Below are 23,472 nucleotides of genomic sequence, written 5' to 3'. Positions count from 1 at the left end.
GCGTCGGACACTGCGTCAGAAACAACGTAGGATCTGAACCCGTAAACTACGTCGTAAATTTCGTAGAAGACTACCTCAGAAACTACGTCATAAACAACATAGGATCAAAAGTATAATCTGCTTCAGAAACTGATTCAGAAACAACGTAGGATCCGAAGTCGTAAACTAATTCGTAAATTTCTTGGGTCTCTACTTCAGAAACTGCGTCAAAAACAACGTAGGATCTGAATTTGCAAACTATGGTGTAAATTTCATAGGACACTACGTCAAAAACTGCGCCATATACAAAGTACGATCCAAAGTCGTGAACTTCGTCGTGAACTTGGTCGTAAATTTCGTAGGATACTACGCCAAAAACTGCGCCATAATCAACGTAGAATCCAAAATCGTGAACGACGTCGTAAATTTCGTCGGACACTACGTCAAAAACTGCGTCAGAAACAACGCAGGATCCGAATTCGTAAACTACGTCGTTAATTTCGTAGGATACTAAGTCAGAAACTGCGTCGGACACTGCGTCAGAAACAACGTAGGATCCGAATTCGTAAACTACGTCGTTAATTTCGTAGGATACTAAGTCAGAAACTGCGTCGGACACTGCGTCAGAAACAACGTAGGATCTGAACTCGTAAACTACGTCGTAAATTTCGTAGAAGACTACCTCAGAAACTACGTCACAAACAACGTAGGATAAAAAGTATAATCTGCTTCAGAAACTGCGTCAGCAACAACGTAGGGTCGGAACTCTTAAACTACGAGGAAACTGCTTCAGAAAAAACGCAGGAAGCGATGTCGTATGCTACATTGGAAATTGGGATAGTAACCAAAGTAGTGTAAAATTTCCTGACTTAAAAATAAAAATTTGGTGTAAATAGTTATTTCCTTATTAAAAAAGGGATCTTTAATTTTTTAAAGTTGAAGTTTTTCCGCCACTCTGATATCTATATGTAAATGCAAATAGATTAGATAATATGAAGTGTTGGCTGGTGAGCGAAATTGTAGAGCACACGTTGCGCCATGAATTGAGGACAAAGCAGCAGCAACATTAATTAAATTAAAGCTACGACAAGTCATGGGGCGACACAACGGAACTTCAGCACGAGCTTTGCAACATGGAATTCGTGCATATTTGACTCAGTTTAACATCACTGTATGTACAATTCTACATTGTATCTACTATCCACATGTCCGACACTGTGTCCTAAATCATCGATGTATTTCGAATGGAATTCAAATTCAGTGTCGTTAGATACAAGCAAGCAAGCACTAGAAGTGATTTACTTTACTAATTAATCTGCATGTCACGTCGAGTCGTGACCATTGACCAATCTGCGTAACTTCAATCCTACACAATTCACACAGGTACTCTCGGTAAGTGCATTAAATCAGTGGAAAATAATTCAAGAAGATGTTCAGATGTTGATGAGTCTAGTCTCCAATAAATGAGGTGATCAAATAAATGAAGCAGTTTTCATTACGGGTCATTAATTAAAAGTAATTACTGAAAGTAAAAGAAATTAAGTGGTATCTGATCAATAATCAACACTGTTTAAATTATTTATTTAAAAACATAAATGAAGAAAAAATAAAGAAAATGTCAAGGTATTGACGAGTCTAGTCTCAAATAAAAGCCGTGACCAAATGAAAGGAAACAGTACCCATTACTTGTGAGTGAATACAAATAAAAACTGAAAGTGAATGAAATTAAATAACTTGTCACTAATGAACAAAATTTTTTAACTAGTTAATCACCACCAATAAAGAAAAATAATTTGAGAAAATTTTCAAGTGTTGACGAGTCTAGTCTAAAATGAAGGCGGTGATCAAATGAAAAAAACAGTTTCCATCACTGGTTAGTATTTAAAAATGAGTACTGAAAGCGAATAAAGTTAAACGGTAACTGGTTAGTAATAAATAATGTTTTAATTATTTATTCACAATCATAAATGGAAAACAATTCAAGAAAATGTTCAAGTAGTGACGAGTTTAGTCTCAAATAAAACCGGTGATCAAATTAAAGGAAACAGTATTCACTACTCGTCAGTAAACACAAATAAAATATAAAAGTGGATAAAATTATGTGATAACTAATCAGCAATAATTTTTTTCTAAATTATTTCATCTCCACCAAAAAATAAAAATAATTGAAGAAAATTTTCAGGTGTTGACGAGTCTAGTCTCAAATGAAGGTGGTGATCAAATAAAAAAAATAGTTTCCAATACTGATCAGTAAATCAAAATGATTACTGAAAGAGAATAAAATAAAATGATAACTGATTACTAATCAACACTATTTTAATTACGAGTAGTCTTGCACGCGTCTATTTATCTTTTTATGAAAAAGAATGAACCAAAAGTCTATCTTTTCTATGTTATACATATTTAATTAATGTTACACAATATTAGTATAAAATAATAGAAGGCACCAAAGGATGAGTTCTGTACCTCAAACTGTAATTTATCTTTTATAATAGGATTTTAATAAATTTTATATTTTTTGATAGACAATTAAATTGAACTTTTTTATTCCAAACGAGCTTTTTTTTATTGAAAATTAATTTACACCCAAATTGATGAATAGCATTTATTACAATTTTGTAATTCACGTTGATGATAATCATATTCTTTGAATAATGAACTTTAAACTAATAATTATTATATTTCAATTTACATTGAAATTAGTGAAATTATTTATTAAAAATAACACTTTAAACCAGTGAATGCTTGAAAACTTATCACGTGGGGTGAAAGTGTTGTGAAAAATGTGGTTTATGGTGGTAGATGGAAGGGAAAGGTGTTAAAACTGTTTTATAGAAAAATAGTTTTTTGACTTGAAAGTTTAAGCATTTGGATACATTTTTTGATTTCCTAACTGACAATTCTTTATTTGTTGAAAATTCGTTTTTATAGATAAAAAATTAATAGTTTGAGTGGAAAACTCATCTCTTTGGTTGAAAAAATGTACTATTTCTTTTAAAAATATTTTTTTTTCGGAAATAAATTAATTTTTTTTGCGAAAAAGTAACTTTTCTACTTTTGGTCAAATTCGAATCTCTCATGGAAAATTAATCTTTATGATTGAAAATTAATTTACATACTTGTTCGAAAATTCAACTCTGGTTAAAAACTTAAATAATTTGTTGAAATTCTTTTTTTTAAAGATGTTCACCACTACGTTTTCATTGGGAATTCTTTTTTTGAATGCAACTCTTTTTTGTTAAAGATTAATCTTTTTTGATTGAAAATTTTATCATTCCGTTTAAAATTTATATTTGTAGGTTGGAAATTTAAGTATTTCGTTAAAAGTTAAAATATTCGGTTGTATATGCAAAAATTTCATTGAAAAGTCAAATTTTTAACAAAACCGTTTACACTGAAAATGAAAAAGTTTAACTTTCAGTTTAAAAAAATTAACGAATTTTCAACCAAATAGTTAAATTTTCATCAAAACATCTAACACTTAAAAAAATAGTTAAACTTTCAAATAAGTAGATAAATTTTCAACCAAAAACTAAAAAATATGATTATTTTAAAACAATAAAAGTTGAATTGAAACAAAACCTGCATTTTAAGAAAATTTTTAAGTTTTCAACCAGAGATAAATTTTTAACTAAAATAATGAATCCTCAACCAAAAAAATCGATTTTTAAAAGGTCGTTTAACCTTAAAACAATTAGAGAAATGTTTGAAAAAAAGATGAATTTTTAACTAAAGAAAGAATTTTGAACAAAAGAATTAAATTTTCAACTAAAATAATGAATAAAAAAAAATTCATTTTCACTCAATTAGTTTAACATTTACCCAAGTAGTCTGATGCAAATAATTTTCAGTCAAGAAAGAAAAAAAATTCAACTCAATTGTTGATTATTTTCAAAAAATATTTCAAAAAACTGTTCCCTTATAGTTTAAAAATCAAGCAATTGGTTGAAATTTCTCCCTTTTTGTAAAACATTAATCTTATTGTTTAAAAATTAATCTTTTGAACATAGAATTTATTTTACAACGAAAAAAAGTTCCCTTAAAATTTAATCTAAAAACAACATAATTCCTTTCCTGATCGATTCAGTGACTCGAAGTGCAGAACCTACCTAATGTTAAATGGATTCGATCTCCTTTAAAATAATTTTCATAACACTGTTTTTTTGTTGTTGTATAAAATTAATTTTTCTAACAGAAAATTCAACTATGACATTTTTAGTAGAAAATTAATCCTTTAAATTAAAGTGTGATCTTTTTTTGTTAAAAGTCTAACTAATTGTTTAATAATTTATGGATTTTGTTAGAAATTCGTCTTTTTTAGTAGAAAATTAATCTTCTTGTTTGAAAATTCATCTTCCTGATTGATGATTCAACCATTTTCGGACAATTCTTATTTTTTCAAAAATTAATTTATTGAAGTGAAAATTTAACTTTCCATTTTTGGTTAAAAATTTATTGATATTTTTAATTACAATCTGTTTTGGTAGAGAACTCAGATATTTTCTTCTAATTACACTTCTTTAAATTCGAAATAACTTTTTAAACTAAAACCTGAACCATCACATTTTTTCGTTGAATATTAAATTCATAATTGAAGCTTCATCTGTTTCTGTTTAAAACAAACCTTTTTGATTGAAAATTCAACTATTTTATTCAAATTTCTATATATATATATGTATTTTAAAATTAATTTCTGTGATGGTAAAATTTACTTATATTACTTTTGGTTGAAAAATGATATTTTTTAGATAAAAATCACATATTTGTTTGAAACTTTCTAGATTTCGTAGAAAACTCGTAATTTTTGGTAGAGAAGTAATATTCTTGGTTGAAATTAATATTTTTCATTAAGGATACAGTTATTTAAAAAAATTCATTTTCAGATTGTCAAAAATCAATTTCTTTAAAAGAAATTTCGATTCTACTATTTTTGTTGAAAATTGATATTTTAAATTGAAAATTGACCTTTTTAATTTAATAATTCAATTTTTTCAATTTTTCTGTTTTGGTAGAAAATTAATCCTTTTGGTTCAAAGTCGATCTTCTTTCGTTAATGAATGAACTATTTGGAAACAAATTCATCTGTTTTCATGCATTATTTGGAAATTCAGAATTTTGTTGAAAATTCGTCATTCTTGGTAGAAAAATAAACTTCCTAAAATTTTCAAAGCATCAGAGAAAAAAAAATCATTCAAACCATATTCTTAGTTAATTATGTTAAAAAATAGAGCCTACACGTAGAAAAAAACCAAACTCTTTATTTTTTAATTAAAATTCTTTAATAATTAATAGTTCTTGTACATTTACAAAGCAACATTGAAAAGAGTCATCGAATGGACCTTCCGAGTTGATTTCGAGAACAAATTTACTATTAGGATGAAGGCAAAACTCTTAATTTTTAAATTAAAATTGTTTAAATAATGAATAGTTCGTGTAAATTTACAAAGCAACATAGAAAAAAGTCATCCGATAGACATTCGAAGTTGACTCCATAAAAAAAGTGACTCTTAGGATAAAGGCCAAACTTTTAATTTTTTAATTAAAATTCTTTAAATAATGAATAGTTGTTGTAAAGTTGCAGAGCAACCTAGAAAGAAGTTATTAGATAGACATTCTTAGTTGATTTCAAAAACAAATTTACTCGTAGGATAAAGGCCAAACTCTTAATTTTTAAATAAAAATTGTTTAAATAATTAATATTTCTTGTAAATTTGCAAAGCTACATAGAAAAGAGCTATACGATAGACCTTCTTAGTTGACTCCATAAAAAAGTTACTCGTAGGATAAAGGCCAACCTCTTAATTTTTTAATTAAAATTGTTGAAATAATTAATAGTTCTTGTAAATTTGAAAATCAACATAGAAAAGAGTCATCCGATAGAGATTTATAGTTCACTCCGTAAATAAATTCACTCGTAGAAAAAATGTTAAACTCTTAATTTTGCAATTGAAATTCTTTAAATAATTAATAGTTGTTGTAAATTTTCAAAGCAACATAGAAAGAAATTATTAGATAGACATTATTAGTTGATACCGCAAACACATTGACTCTCAAAAAAGGGCACTTTCAATTTTGTAATTAAAATTGTTTAAATAATTAATACATCTTGTGAATTAGCAAAGAAACATAGAATAGAGTGATCCGATAGACATCCTCACTTGCCTTCGTAACAAAATTAAATCGTAGCAAAAAAGTCAAACTCTTATTTTTAAACTGAAATTCTTTAAATAAATAATAGTTCTTGTAAATTTACAAAGCAGCATAGAAAAGAGTTATTTGATAGACATTCTCAGTTGACTCCGTTAAAAAATTGACTCGTATCAAAACGGTTAAACTCTTGCTTTTAAATTGAAATTGTTTAAATAATTAACAGTTCCTGTAAATTTACAAAGCAGCATAGAAAAAAGTCATCTGATAGACATTCTTAGTTGACGCCATAAAAAGTGACTTTTAGGATAAAGGACAAACTTTTAATTTTTTTAGTATAATTGTTTAAATAATTAAAAGTTCTTGTAAGTTTTCAAAGCAATATAAAAAAGAGTCACCTGATGGACATTCTTAGTTAACTCAACAAACACACTGACTCTTAGAGAAACGTCACTTTTAGTTTTATCATTAAAATTGTTTAAATAATTAATAGTTCTTGTAAATTTGCAAATGCAATATAGAAAAGAGTCATCGGATAGACATTCTTAGTTGACTTCGAAAACAAATTGACTCGTAGGATAAAGGTCAAACTTTTAATTTTGTAATAAAAATTGTTTAAGTAATGAATAGTTCTTGTAAATTCGAAAAGCAGCATAAAAAGGTCATTGTATAGGCATTCTTACTTGGCTTCGTAAAAAAATTAACTCGCAGGAAAAAGAAATACTCTTTTTTTTTTAATTAAAATTATTTAAATGATTAATAGTTCTTGTAAATTTGAGAAGAAAAATAGAAAGCAGTCATCGGATAGACATTCTTGGTTGACTTCAAAAATACATTGACTCTTAAGAAAAGGGCACTTTTAATTTTTGAATTAAAATTGTTGAAACAATTAATAAATCTTGTAAAATTGCGAAGCAGCATACAAAAGAGTTATCGTGTAGACATTCTTACTTGAATCCTTAAAAAAAATGACTTGTAGAAAAAAGGGCAAAGTCCTAATTTTTTACTTAAAATTGGTTAAATAATTAACAGTTTTGTAAATTTTCAAAGCAATATAGAAATGAGTCATCATATAGACATTCTTAGTTGACTTCGAAAAGAAATTAACTTGTAGGATAAAGGTCAAACTTTTAATTTTGTAATAAAAATTGCTTAAGTAATGAATAGTTCTTGTAAATTCGAAAAGCAGCATAAAAAAGTCATTGTATAGGCATTCTTACTTGGCTCCCAGAAAATACCCACTTCGATTTTTTGGCTCTAACCCTTACATTAAAAAATTAACCCCTTTGTAACAAGCAAATATGAAATTGTCAAAAAATAACTTTTATTAAATTTTAGAGCTTGAATAGAGTCTCTGATTTTTGGGCTCCTTGAAATTACCCACTACGATTTTTGGACTTTGACCCTCAAAGTCAAAAATCAACCCCTCTCTGCCACGTAGATACAACTTTGTCAAAAAAATCAATTTTTCTAGAATTTTTCAATGGAAATAGCCTCTGATTTTTGGGCTTAAACCCTTAAAGTCAAAAATCAACCTCTCTCTACCAAATAAATACAACGCTGTCTACAAATAAATTTTTGTGGAATTTTTAAATGGAAATAGAGTCTTTGATTTTTGGGCTCCTGGAAAATACACGCTACGATTTTTGGGCTTCAACCCTTAACGTCAAAAATCAACCCCTCCCTACTACGTAAATAGAACTTTGTCAAAAAAAATATTTTTGTAGAATTTTTTAATGGAAATGAAGTCTCTGATTTTTGGGCTGCTCGAAAATACCCGCTACGATTTTGGGCTTAACCCCTCAACGTCAAAAATCAACCCCTCTCTACCACATAGATACCATTTTGTCAAAAAACAAAATTTTGTAGAATTTTGCAATAGAAATAAAGTCTCTGTTTTTTGGGCTCCTCGAAAATGTAATAAAAGTTATTTTTTTTAAATTTCATATCTGCTTGTTACAAAGGGGTTAATTTTTTATTGTAAGGGTTGAAGCCCAAAAATCGAAGTGGATATTTTCTGGGAGCCCAAAAAAGGCACAAAAATATCCCGTTAATAAACTACTGAACATTTTCAATTTCTTGAAGGGGGTTGATTTTGGAAGTTAAGGGTTGGGTTGGGGAAATTTTTTTGCGGATTCCAAGAGCTCAAAAAAGCCCAAAATTCTGATGTAATTGAATTTTTATTATTTAGTGATTTAAAGAAGTGGAGGTGCTGGGTTAATGAAAGCTGGTACCTCCACAAGAAAATTGATTTTTTGATAAAAGTAAAGGAGCCCAAAAATTTTAAATGCAGTCCAAAAAAAGCCCAAAATTCTGAGCTATGAAAAATTAAAAAATTCGATTGTGGAGGTGCTAGCTTAATGTACCTAGGCAGCCTGCATGCAGAAACCCCATGAGAATGTGGGAGATAGAGAATGGTCCATCTCTTTCACTCTTTTGGGTTTTCTTCATGCAGGCTGCCTGCTTGCAGAGATATGGAAGCACCCTGATACGCAGCTCTGTTCTTAACCTAAAAATGACTCTAGATTGAATTTCGGTGCGCATGCGTTGGCTTCATAAAAGATTCCCTTGATCTCGATTCTGATCTCGAATCTAAAGAATAGGCGGCGCGTTTAAATCCAACCAATAGGTGAAGAGATAATGTGGCTTCAGCTTTCGAGATTATATCGCAACCTCTTTTTTATGATAGGATTTAATCTCGGTTATAAATGGAAAATTATTCAAAAAGATGTTCACATGCTGACGAGTATAGTATCAAGTAATGACGCAAAATGTGAAAAAGATGACTTTTTTCGTTAAAAATAACGTTCAACCCACAAATATTGACCGATTTGAATTAAAAATTTTTTTAAAAAAAGTTTATAAGATTTCTAAGTGAGTTGTGGAGACTGATTTTCAATTAGGTTTTTAAATTTTTTATGAATAAACAAACATTACGAAAAAAGGGTTATTTTTTCTATTTCACGTTCCCGTTGCTTGTCACTAACATATGCTTTGTTAAAATAGTCTAAGTTCTATAGGCTAACATTATTTAAAGATATTCCAATATTATATAATAAACAAAAATTTTTTTATAAATAAATTATTTGTTGAAAGAATCTTTTTTATGATTTTACACAATTTTACGTTGTTTAAAATTATATTGCAAGAAATTAGGATAAAAACAATATACTAATAGAGAAATTTCTTCTTTAGGTTATTATTGTTAATAATATAAACAAATTTAATAAACAAATGTATGAATCAGGCATTTTTCGACAGAAAAATGGTTGTTTCTTATTTAATTTTTTAAATCAGGAACTTCATGCTAATTTTAGAAAATTTAAAGATTTTTCCAATAATGTTATGAGGTTTTTAAACAAATTAAATGAAAAATGCATAGCTAAGGCATTTGTCGAGAGGAAAATTCGTTTTATTTTCCATGACAACTTTTTAAATTAGAAACTTCATGACAAATTAACAAAAAATTCATAATTCATTGATTAATTTTATGATTTTTTTAAAACAAATTTAATAAACAAATGCATTATCCTTGAGCTTCAGCCTTCTTGAAAGAATAAAAGTAATAAGAAACTTAAACTAAAAGGACTTAGATTTGAAAAAGCAAACTTCTTCGCTGACAGATGTCCGAATAAATCATTTTTCGCTAAATTCGTTTGAAAAAATCATAAAATTTATAAAATAATCATCAATGTTGCTCAATTTGCTTTAAAGATCTGAATTGAAAAGTCTGAAATCGAAAAAAACGTCCGTCGACAGATGCAACAACAATGCATTTGTTTATTAAAATTGTAAAAAAATTGTCATGTAGTTCCCAACTGAAAAAAACTGGCATCGATAAAAACGAATTGTTCTGCCGAAAAATGCTCGAAGACTGCATTTGTTTATTAAATTTGTTATGAAAAATCATAAGATTAATCAACAAACTATGCATTTTTCAAAAATTATTACACAGTTCCAAATTAAAAAATGATGACATCGAAAAAACGAATTTTTTGGTCAAAAATGGCCGATTATTGCATTTGTTTATTGAATTTGTTAGTAATAGCAACAATATTATTTTAAACAAGAAATTTCTTTATCATTATGTTTAGTTTATTATATGATATTGGAATATTTTTAATTGATGTTATTCTATGAAACTTAGGCGATTTCAACAATTTTTATGTCAATATTTGCGGGTTGCACTTCATTTTGAACCAAAAAAGTCATTTTTCTCCCATTGTGTGACGGTGATTAAATAATCAAAAGAGCTTTGATTAGTAATTGAAAAATGGTTTCTGAAATTAGATTGAATTAAAAATTAAAGAAAGGAAATTAAATTATTGCTAGTCAATGATCAACACTGTTTTGGTTATTTAATCGCCATTATTAAAGAAAATAATTTAAGATGTTGAGGTGTTGACGATTGTAGTCTGAAATGTGGCGGTGATTCAATAATTAAAAAATTACTGGTCAGTAATTAAAAAATGATTAATGAGATTAAATTTAATCAAATTAAAATAAAACTAAACGAAAAAAAACAATTACTTATCATTAATCAACCTTGTTGCAATTATTAAATCACTATCATAAATAGAAAATAATTCAAGAAGATGTTCAGGAGTTGACGATTGTAGTCTCAAGTGATGATCGTGATTAATTAATCAAACTAGTATTGATTACTGGTCTGTAATTAAAAAGTAGTTACTTAAATTGAATTGAATTAAAAATAAATGGAACAAAATCAAAGGATTACTCGTCAGTAATTAAAAAATAATTACTGAAATCAAATTATATTAAAACGTGACTAAATTGAATGAAATTATTACTGACTAGTAATCACCCCTGTTTCGATTATTTAATCGCAGTCATAAATGGGAAATAATGTTGACTTGTAAATGTGTATGTATTACTGCTAATAATTTTATTTTATTAGCATAGTGAAATTATTCACATCCTTGAAATTTCTAAAAGATCTAAAAAATTTTTAATCCTTCAGTATTCCATTAAATTACGGAAATAAATTAAAAATTCCTTGGAATAATTTAAAATACCCTAAAATATTTTTAATCCTTTAAAACATTAGGGAAACCTTGCAAATTAAATAATTCAAATTTATTGAAAATTCCTTTGAAATTTTTTTAAGCTTTTGGCAATTTATTACAAAATTTTAAAATATCCTAAAACACTTGAAATGCCTTAAAATCTTTTTAAACACCCTGAGACATTTCAGAGCCTTTGAAATGAACATAAATTACAGAAATCAATTAATCATCTTTTTCTTTAATTTTTAAAAATTTTTATAAAATATTGGAAAAGATAATGATTTTTTTTAATCCCATTAAACTACATAAATGGATTAAAAACTCCTTGGAATCTTTTAAAATGTCCTAAAATTAATTAAATTTTTTGAAATACCATTAAATTACTGAAATCCATAGAAATTTTTTCAAGCTCTTGAAATCTTTTGAAACACCCTAGAATGTTTCAAATTCCTCAAACTATTTTTAAAACTCACATGAAATTCCTTGGAATCTTTTAAAATTTCCTAAACCTAATTAAATCTCTTGAATTTCCATCAAATCATTGAAATCCATTTAAGCTTTTTCAAGCTCTTTAAATCTTTTAAAGTACCCTAAAATGTTTCAAATTCATTAAACTATTTTTAAAACTCGCATCAATTTTTTTTAATTTCTCAACAATGATAAAAAATATTCAAAAATAAAAATATATTTTTATTTTATTTATAGATTTTTTAAATTCTTGAAACTACTTTGTATTTTTTTTAATACCAGAAGATATATAAGATCGTCTGAAATCCATTCAAATGAATAAAATAACCGGAATTAAATGAAGCTTTCTTAAGTTTCTGAAATATTTAAAAACACCCTAAATTATTTTTAATTCTTTGAACTATTTTTAAAATTCCCATCACTTTCTTTTTAATTTCTTGAAAATTTTATAAAATAATAAAGAATGTAAGAATGTTTTGAAATCCCATTAAACTAAATCAATCAATTAGAAACTCTTTGGAATCTTTAAAAATTTTTTAAAATTAATTGAATCTCTTGCAATCTCATTAAATTACTGAAATCCAGTGAAGCTTTTTTGTGCTGTTAAAATCCTTTAAAACACCCTAAAATATTTCAAATTTTTTTAACTATTTTGAAATTTCTCATCAAATTTTTTTTTAAATTTCTTTGAATTTGTAAATAATAAAAATATGAATGCATTTTTATTTTGTTTATAAATTTGTTAAATTCTTGAATATAGATTGTAAAATTTTAAAATAATTATAAATATTTTAAGTCTTCTGAAATCCTTTCAAATGAATAAAATATATTAAAAATTCCTCAAAATTTCTGTTATTTCTTAAAAATTTCTAAAATTATTTTGAAAATACCACTAAATATTTCAGATCCTTTGAAATCCTATTAAATTACTGAATACCAAATAAGAATTCCTTGGAATCTTTTAAATTTTCTTTAATTAATGAAATCTCTTGAAATTGAATCAAATTACTGAAACCCATTGAGGCTTTTTCAAGCTATTGAAATATTTTTAAACACCCGAAAATATTTCAAATTCTATAAACTATTTTGAAAACTCTCGTCTAACTTTTTTTTTAATTTCTTGAAAATTTAATAAAATAATTAAGAATATAAATATGATTTTGTTTTATTTGCACACTGTTTTTTAATTCTTAAAAATACATTGTATTTTTTTAATACCCGAAAATGTTTAAAATTCTCTGGAATCCATTTAAATGATTAAAATGTATGAAAATTCACTTAAAGTTTTTCGAATCTCTTAAAAACTTCTAGGAATTGTTTTAAAAAACCTCAAGATATTTAAGATCCTTTGAAATCTCATTAATTACTGAAATCAATATAAAATTCCTTGAACTCTTTTAAAATACCCTGAAATTAATTAAATGTTTTTCAATCCCATTAAATTACTGAAATCCATTAAAACTTTTTGAAGCTCTTAAAATATTTTAAAGTACCCTAAAATGACGGATATTTAAAGCCGTTTTTCGGGGATTTAGGGTGGTATTAAGTATTTAGCCAGGCTGATCAGGCATTTAGGGAGGTAGTGGGTAATTAGGGTTATCAGGCGACAGCTAGGGAGGTACTGGGTATTTAGAGAGGTCCAATAGAAATTCAGGTGATTTAATCCATAAAACGAAGTTTTGACTGGTTTTTTGTGAGAGGGCGGGCAGTTACGGAGGTAAGGGTTATTTAAGTTCTTAGTGTTCAGTTAAAGAGATAACAGACATTCATGTATGCTAATCGGGAATTTAAAACGGTTTTACGGACATTTAGAGAGGTTGGGCGGGAATTTTGTATTGTAAACGAAATTTAGGAAAGTCAGGGGGGGGGGGGTTAGAGAGATAATTAGTATTTAAGGAGATTTAGTGGCAGTTTATGAAGGTAGTGCAGAATTGGAGAATTAAGGTATAAATTTAGGGATTTTAATCGGGCATTTGAGAAGGCTGAAGGGCATTTATGGAGGTTTTAGGCAGTTAGAGCAGTGGAGCGTCAGTTGAGGGGGACTTTTAAGGTTTCCTAGCTGGCAGCTATGGAGGTAGCGGGAATTTAAGCAAATGAAGTAAGTAACCTAAATTTAGTATATTCAATAGTGAAGGCTGCAGAAAGCATTTAGGAAGGTTTGACGGGCATTTAGGGAGGTTAATTGTGAATTTGAGAGGCTTGGGCAGATATTGGACAGGCATTTAGGAATTTAAAGAGGTAAGGAAATTTAAAGAAATTGCATAGAGGTTGAGCAATATTTCAGGTGTTTAGCAATAAAGGAGATTGGGCGGGCAGTTAGGAATATAGCGGGAATTTAGGGATTCAGGGCGGAATCTAGGGATTTTACTCTGACACTTAAGAAGGTTGAACAGGCATTTATAAAGGTAGCGGATATTTAAAGAGCTCGGCGACTGTTATGGTGGTAGTAAGCACTTAGGAAGATCGGGCGGGCAGTTAGGGGGGTCAGAGGGAAATATTAAGGTGTGTAGGAACTTGCAAAGTTTTTACTCCGAAAACATCTATTTTTCTCCAGTTTATAATTTATTTTTATATTGCGAGAAAAATTTTGAAATATGATCTTACCAGGAAAAAAAAGGAAGCCAGCAAAGAAGGAACGCGCCCATAATGATGCCAAGGGTTCTAGCAGCCTTGTGCTCTGCTCTCCAACTTTTCGTTTGCTGTCGTATCGTTGTGCCTGAAACAAAAACAACAATTTTTTGTTCAAATCAAATAAGCAAACATAATTTAATTTAATATATATTTAAGTTGTAAGCCCACATTAATTGTAAGACTGAAGTATTAATTCCCAACACAAATACTTTTTGTTTAGGTATATCTTGAAAAACAAATTTTTTCTTGGAGTTGACCGAGAACCGATTAAAAAAATTAACGCCTATGGCTTCGTGCCCATGTTTGTTAAAATTAGTATACTATAGCTATGCCATTGTCACGCCACCTATCGGCTGAGTAATGTTCTGTTCCATGTTAAAGTCTGCAGTGGCACCATCTAATAGCGGATATATGAACTGGCATATCTGCTGATATTCCTGTTCCACCGATTGGTATTTGGCGTTATCTATAGGTAGAAATATCAACTAAGTTTCTGTTTTTAAAAAAGTTTGGAGCGATGGCATTTTTTCAGAGATATCAACTAAGTAATTTACCGGCAGTTCTGCTTTACTAACCAATTTGCCTTCTTTCTCCTACTCCTTCTTCTCCTCATCCATCTTTTCATCTTCTATCTCCTCCTCCTCCTCCTCCTCCTCTTTCATCTGCTCTTTATTTATCTATCTTCTTTTTCTTATTTCTCTCTTCCTTATCTTTTATCTCATGTTGACTTATGAGGTGAAATACAAGAAGAAGGAGGATGTTAAGGAGAAGCAGCAAATAGGTAGGGAGGAGGAAATAAATAAAGAGCGGATAGAGGAGGAGGAGGTGAAGAAGGAAGAGGGGGTGTAAAAGATAGAAGACAAGAAGATGAAGGTGGATAAAGAGAAGGAGGAGAAGACGAAAGAAAACAAATTGGTATTGGAGGAACTGGAGGAGGTACTCGTGGAGGAGGAGGAGGAGGAGATAGCGCCACTCTTGACTTATTATGCAACAGGATCTTGCTCTTTACTATTACAGAGACTAGCTTTACTATTAGTATGAAAAAATAATCTCTAATTAAGTCAATTTGTGTAAAAGAATTGCACAAAGAGTCTTAAGAGGAGACAATCATATTTTCGATCATCAGTCTGATCGGTTCATTAGAGACAAACATGCTTTTCTTCTCTTAAGACTTTTTGTACAATTCAGTTATAGAAGATGACTTTCTCAGTGATTATATTTTTACAGTTTTTTTCAGAATTCTCTTTGATTAAAATAATAAAGCAATACATAGAAATGGAGAAATAGTGATGAGCAAGAAACTGGTAGAGCTGCAGTTGATAAGATCGTGTCGGAAATAAAAAGTAGGTGCACGTTGGTTGACTGCACCATTTGTCTATAATCCCCACACTGCCGACTTTGCATTTTAATGTAGAAGAGAAATGAGGAGAGAGGAAAAAAAGACTTGTACAATTAGAAGAAGTTTTCCTTTGAGGCTTTCGGCCTATAAAGTTCTTTCAAAGTTCTTGAGGCCTAATTGCCGGAAGAACTCAGGAAAGCTTGAAATATCTTGAGGCGTCTTTGTGAATTAGAATGTGAGCAAGCACCCAGAAAAAAATGTTCTTTGATCAACAACATCGTTTTGTTGACCGCATTTGGTTGACGACAGAAAACATTTAATGTGGAATTAACAAACCTTTTGTTCAGTTGATCAAATTCGTTTGCTTCTATCAATACAAGATTTTGGTTCAGTCGCTTTCTGGATTTTAGAAAATTCTTTTTTCATTAAATACAATGTTTTGGTTATATCTACCAAGTACTCTGAGAGACATTTTTGACTAGAATCAAGCAAAGGATTTGGTTGAATCAACCAAACCAATTTTCATGGGTCAACTAAATGTTTTGTTGTTCATTTGATAACCATATTTTAAGATTGAATCAACTAAAATTTTGTTGATTTAATCATTCTGAATTTAAGCTTTCTACTTTGTCACGAAATAATTCTTGAATTTTTTAAAAATTTTAATCGAAAATAGCGGTTTATGCTACAAAATTAGGCTTACATAAGAATCCAATCCCATTTTTGGAATTAGTTTATATGAAGCCATGATGTAAAACAATAAAATTTAAAACAATCTTTAAAAAAAACTATTTTTTTTAGCACAATTTGTTTAGTTAATCTAAAAAAATTGTCATTAGAACAAAATAGTGTTTCTGTGAAATAAAAAATTTCTTTAAATGAAAAAAAAATTTATGACTGAGATCCACTCAACATTTTCTTTGATTCCAAGAAACTTTTATTTTATTCTTTGACGGGAATAGTTAGATTTTTAGCCAAAAAATGAAATTGTAACCAAAGAACAAGAGTTTGTTTTAAATCGTTAAATTTTTAACTGAAGATATTATTTTTCAACTAAAATGAGGAATCATCAAACAAAAAATAAGTTTTTAACCAAAATGTTGAATTCTTTAGAAAACAGACTAATTTGTAATCAAATAGTTGAATCAAATTTTTAACTGAAGACTGGATTTTACAAAAAAATTTGCATCTCTAAAAAAAAGAAAAGCATTTTTTTAAAATTAGTTTAATTTAAAAGAAGATTAATTTTTCAGAAAATAAGACAAACTTTTAAGAAAATGCATGAATTTCCAATCATGTAAGACAAATTTTCACCAAAAATGAAATAGTTGAATTTTTAGTTTTAAAAAATACATTTTTTCAACAAACAAACAAATGTCTAGGAAATAGATGAATTTTGTACCAAACTATTTTCAACTAAAATCAAGAATATTCAAACAAAAACGTTATTTTTAAGAAACTAGTTAAATTTTCACTAAAAAATGAGAAAGTTAAATTTTTCAGTTAAAAGAATAAATTTTCAGCAAAACAAAATGAACTAATTGTCAAAAATATAATTGATTTTTTAAACAAAGAAATCAATTTTCTACCAAAATAGTATACTTCTCAAACTAAAAAAAATGAATTTTTATCAAATCTGTTGAATTTTCAGCAAAAAAATAACTTGTTAACAACAATGTTAAATTTCCATTCAAGTAGATTTATTTTTTACAAAATGGTTCAATTTCTTACAAAGTTTAATTTTCAATAAAAGAGAATAATTTTTATCTAAAATTAAGACGCTTTAGAAAAAAAAATACTTTTTAACAACAATGTTAAATCTCCTTTCAAATAGATTATTTTTCACTAAATAGCTGAATTTCCAACTAAAAAAAAAGATAAACTTCCCAACTAAAATAGAATAGGGAAATTTTCAATGGAAACATTAATTTTTGCATAAAAAAGTTATTTTTAAGAAACTAGTTTAATTTTCATTGAATGGGAATAATTTTCAACTAAAATTAAGATTCGACAGTCAAAAAATTTCCTTTCAACAGAAATGTTAAATTCTCAAAGAAGTAGATTTATTCTTTACCAAATGGTTGAATTTTGAACTGTAAAAAGATCAATATTTCACCAAAAATGGAATAGGGAAATTTTGAATAAAAAAATTCATTTTTATATTTAAAAAATTATTTTTAACAAACTTGTTTAATTTTCAATGAAAGAGAATAATTTTCAACTAAAATTAAGAACCTTTAGATAAAAAATTTATTTTGAAAATTGGAAACTTGGTTATAAATTGGAAATATGGTTCAATTTTCTATATAAAAAATATATTTTCTACACAATAGTCTAATTTTTAAAACAAAAATGACAATTTAACCATAATTTTTAATTTCTTAGAAAATTTCATAGATTTATTTTTCAAAAAATGGTTGCATTTCCAACCAAAATCATGAATTTTCAACGAAGAAGATTAATTTTTTACCGGAAAGGATGCATTTTCAACAAGATACATGAATTTTAAACTAAAAAAAGATCAATTTTTCACTCGAAATATAATAGGTGAATTTTCAATTAAAAAATTAATTTATAATTAAAAAGGAATTTTCACAAATTGGTTTAATTATCAACGAAACCGAGTTTAATTTTCAACTCAATTGATGAATCTTCAACTTAAATAGGTAAATTTTCGATAAAAAAAGTAAATTTTCATAAAAAAACCATTTTTAACAAAATAATCAAATTTTCAACCAACTGATGAACTTTAACTAAAATAAAGTATTTTGTACCACAAAATGACTTTTCAACAAAATCGTTGAATTTTCTACACAGTAAATTAATTATTAATAAAAAAGATAAATTATTGACTAAAAATCTTATAGTTAAAATTTGCAACAAAACAGACATGAATAGTTGAATTTTTCCTAAAAGACAAATTTTTGACAAAATAGATGAATCCTAAACGAAAAAGACGAATTAACAAAACAAAAAGAAAAAATATTCACATACGTTTCAGTAAAAAAGGATACTTTTCTAAATTAGTTAATTTTCAACTAAGGAAGAAAAATTTTCAATAAAAAATGAAAGAAATGATTTTTCAGTTAAGAGAATTAATTTTCAGCCCAAAATGAAAGTACTTTTTAACAATATAGTAGAATTTGTAACCAAATAAATAAATTTTCTGTCAATATAGAGTCATACTCAAACTAAAAAAAGATCAATTTTCCAGCAAAAATGAAAAGGGAAATTTTGAATGAAAAAATTGAATTTCAATTTTAAAAAAATAATTTTCTGCAAGCTAGTTTAATTTTCAACTAAAATTCAGAATCTGCTGCCCAACAATTGATTTTAAAAAAATGTTATATTTCCTAAGAAGTAGATTTATTTTTCACCAAATGGCTGAAACTTTAAATAAAAAAGATCAATTTTCCACCAAAAATTGTACAGGGAAATTTTTAATGAAAAAATTAATTTGTAATAAAAAAATATTTTTCAAGAAACTAGTATAATTTTCAATGGAAGAGAGTAATTTTCGACTAACATTAGGATGATCAGCCGAAAAATATATTTTTAAACAAAACTGTTCAATTTTCTATAAAAAAAAAATAGATTTTATACCAAAATAATATATTTTCAAACCAAAAAGACGAATCAACCAACCGATGAATTTCAACTAAAGTGAAAAATTTTGTAAGACAAAATGACTTTTTAACAAAATCGTTGGTTGAATAAAAATGTAATATTTAATTTTAATTCTAAATTAATTTAGTTCTCGACTCCCAGACTTCTCTTCTAGACTATAATTATAAATGGAAAAATAGTTTAGCCCAAAAAGAAACTACTTTTTATGAAGATAGTTGAATTTTTAACCAAATAATTAAATTTTCTACCAATATAGAATAATTATTAAACGAGAAAGGGGAGTTTTCATCAAAGCTATTGAATTTCTATCAAAAAATTACTTTTTAACAAAAATGTTAACATTAATAAAAAGCAGATTTATTTTTACCAAAATTTTCATCAAATTATAATTAAAAAAAGATCCATTTTTCAACAAAAATGGAATAGGGAAATTTGTAATAGAAAAATTAATTTTCAGTTAAAAAAGAATTAGGAATTTTCAATAAATAATTTCTTAACAAAAAATTCTGCCAATCTCTGGACAATAATAATAAAAAAGTTTTTCATTATGGGCTGACAATGAGAAGGACAAGAACGTGACAAGATATTATGAAAATGTTGGAAAATAGGAAAACTTATTTTTTCTTTTTTTTTGAGTGGCGGATTAACGAGTAAGGAATGAAAGCTTGAAATCATTTGTCACAGTTGTCTCACTGAAATTCATAAATTTATTATAAAATCCCTCGCGAATTAAAATCGCGCTTAAAAACATTTTATGTGGATTTTTACCTCAAATTTACGAAGCTATTGAATTTTGAATTTGACTTTGCAACAAGAAAATATAAATTTTTTGAACATAAGTGGAATAATTCAGTTTTTAGAAAGAAAAAACTAATTCTTAATGAAAGAACTAATTTTTAGGAAAATTGTTAAGTTTTTTACTACCGAGGTGAATTTTTGATTAGAATAATGAATCTTCAACCAGTAAAAACAATTCTAAGGAAGTATTTCCAATTTCAATCAAGTAGTTTACTTTTCAACAAAAAAGATTATTTTGTAGCAAAAGATAAAATTTAAAGAAGATACCTCATTTTATATAAATAGTTTTAATTTTTAACAAAATAGTTCCATTTTCAATTAAAGAGCTTCATTCTCAACCAAAAAATATGAAATCTTGAAAAAATGTAACATAAAGTTGATATTTCCAAAAACAATATTTTAAGTTTCAATAAATAACAGTTGAATTAAAATAACAAAGATAAATTTGTAAGAACCTAGTTAAATCCTCAACAAAAATATAATTTATTTTGAAACTTAAAAAAGGAAAGTGTAACAATAAAGTTACCTTTCAAAGAAATTGTTGAACTCCAAAGTCAAAAAGAGGAATTTTTTACTAAACAGTTATTTTCAGCTCAAAAATATGAATTGTCTACCAATAAGTAATGTGATTTTGATAAATTAAATATATTTTCAAATAATTATTCAAAGTTTCAATTTAAAAATATAAATTATCAACTAAAACTGAAATAGTAACATTTTGAATTAAGAACATAATTTTGCAATGTGAATGTTCAAGAAAATAGTTCAATTTTTAATTAAAGAGGTGAATCGTCAACGAAAAATATTATTTTTGGAAGGAATCTAAAACGCAGTTATAATTAAAAAAAAAATTTCTAATTTATATTAATACCAGCTAAATTTAACTGAGGAAGAAAAACTTTTTTAAAAATTGTTTGAATCTTCAACTTAAAAAGGATTGATTATTAAACTTAAAAATAAATTTTTATAAGAAATTCAATATTCATTTAAATTGTTCACTTTTAAAGCAAGAAAAACAAGGTTTCTACAAAGCAGTTTAATTTTCAATAAAATAAATTACTTCTCAAATAAAATGATGGATATTTAAACAAATTAATTTTTAACCAAATATTTAAATTGTATACCAAAACAGACACTATTTAAAAAAGTCACAATCTTTTTTATATACAATAAAAATATTTTTAACCAAGAAAATATTAGTTAAATTTTCAGTTATGAACAAAATAAATAAATTTTCAAACAAAAAGATGAATTTTTAGCAAAGAGACGAATTTTTGAACCTAAAAGATAAATTTTAAATAACCAAATTGAGATTTCGATAAAAAAGATGAATTTTTAGTAAAATTAGTTATTTTAAACAAAATAATTTAATTTTTAACCAAAAAGATGTATTTTCGACCAAAAAAATGTTTAAATTTATCTGTAATAGTTAACTTTTCCGATTCAACCAAGAAGTTCAGTCAGTTGAGGAAGAAAAGAAGGTAACTAAAATTCTGAATTTTTTTAAGCAAAAAATGTTAACTTTCTGCGAAATTCTTAAATTGTCAGTTTTTACCAAATTAAATAAAAAAAGATAAATGTTTTACCAAGCAATATAAATTTTTAAACAAATGTATAAATTTACAAGAAAATAATTAAATTTTTGACAAAATGTTTATATTTTTAACAAAGCAGCTAAATTTTCAACAAAGAAGATTAATTTTCTACCATAAGATAAATTTTCAAACAAATGAACAAAATTTTCATGAAAGACTAAGTTTTAATTAAATTTTTAAAGTCTCCAATAAATAAAATTAATTTCAAAGCAATAAAGAGTTAAAGCTTCAACAAAGGAAGATTTTCCAGTCATGGAAAAATGTCAACAAAATTATTGAATTTTCAAGCTACAAACATTTTAATTTTCAGCCAAGAAAGAGTGTTAGGTCAAGCTCCCTGAGAACCATATAGTTGAATTTTCAAATGAAATGATAAATCTTCAACCAAAAAAGACGAAATATTTCCTAGAAAGACGAATTATCAACAGAAAAAATTAATAATCAATCCTAAAAGACGAATATTCATCTAATAGTTTCATTTTTAATTATGTTATTCAATTTTCAATCAAATTAAATCATTTTTATACAAAACAGTAAAATTTTCAAGTAATATGATGAATCTTAAAAAAAAGTTTTACCTGTTCAACTTTCTGTCACGTATTTAAATTTTCAACCGTAACGATAAATTTCAATGAAAAATACAATAGTTGATATCACATTCTAAGAAGATTTTTATTTTTAATCTAAAACATTTTAATTTAAACAAAAAAAAAGAGAAGAATTAAAAAAAAATGTAATTAAATCCGCAACAAAACAAAGGTAATTTTCATTCAAGAAATGGAATTTTAAAACTACGAAAGACAAATTTTCAAACAAGAAGACAAAAAGTTTCTACCAAAAGTGACAACTTCTAGAATAAGTATATTAATTTTTATACGAATTGTATCAATTTTAATTAAAAACATCATTTATGAACTAACAGTGCTATAAATCTATTTCCAGTTTAACAAACTATTTTGCAATAAAGAAACAAAAAATGATATGTAACAAAATAGTCAAATTTTAAACTACGGAGATGAGTATTTCAATCATATTATTAATTTTCGACTTAAATTATGAATCTTAAACCAATCAAATGAGTTTATAATAAAATTTTTGGATTTCATAGAAGCAAATCAGTATTTAACCAAAAGAGATTAATTCTCAATAAAAAATATAATAGTTTGTATTTGAACACAAAAATATTTTCATTCGAATTAAAAAAAAAAGAAAATTTGGAATAAGCAAGTTGAATCGTCAACCAGAACAGAGTAATTTGCTATCAAAAAGATGCATTTTTATACCATGAAGGATTAATTTTTTTTACCAAAAATGACCAATTTTCAACAAAGTACATGATATTTCACATAAATTGTTTCAAGTTTTAATTTAAAACGTAAATTATCAACCGTGAATGGAATAGTTAAATTACCTATATACCATAATACCATATATGAATTTTCAATCAAACAGAATGGAATATCCAATTTTCAGTTGAAAGAAGAAAATGAACTGTCGACTAAAGAGATACATTTTCAATTAAAATGGAAGACTTTTTTTTACAAAAAAGTTGATTTTTCAAAAAATTATTTAAAATTTCAATCAAATAATAGAATTGTTCTCCGAAATAAATTAATTCTGCGCTAACAATATAATAGTAGACATTTCAACTAAAAAATAAGTGAATTTCAAAGGAGAAAAATAGTTCGATTTTCTTACTTATTTCTATTAAATCAGTTGGTATTTAAAATGCAAAATGAGAAAACGGGAGAAAGGGAAATATTTAAAACAGGGGGAATAAGGGAAATAGGGTGAAATCTGTTTTAATAAAATCCTAATAAGATTTTTCGTGGTGGGTATTTTTATGCAATGTATGTTTGGG

At 26.6% G+C, this 23,472-nt stretch overlaps 1 protein-coding gene across 5 annotated transcripts in view; it reads right to left on the bottom strand.

Moving 5' to 3' along the window:
• The window catches only part of LOC117174245 (octopamine receptor beta-3R-like), a 324,579-nt gene that overhangs the window by 11,927 nt on the left and 289,180 nt on the right, over positions 1-23,472 (bottom strand). For all 5 annotated transcript variants that reach the window (XM_033363149.1, XM_033363151.1, XM_033363152.1 and 2 more), the window contains one exon: positions 14,226-14,337. In XM_033363149.1, coding sequence (XP_033219040.1) covers positions 14,226-14,337 — 112 coding nt within the window. The remainder of the gene's footprint in view (positions 1-14,225; positions 14,338-23,472) is intronic.

The sequence above is a fragment of the Belonocnema kinseyi genome, chromosome 6 (genome assembly GCF_010883055.1).
Source record: "Belonocnema kinseyi isolate 2016_QV_RU_SX_M_011 chromosome 6, B_treatae_v1, whole genome shotgun sequence".
Classification (NCBI taxonomy): Eukaryota; Metazoa; Arthropoda; class Insecta; order Hymenoptera; family Cynipidae; genus Belonocnema; species Belonocnema kinseyi.
Note: the sequence above shows the minus strand (reverse complement) of the source record. Positions and strands in the feature narration are given on the sequence as shown.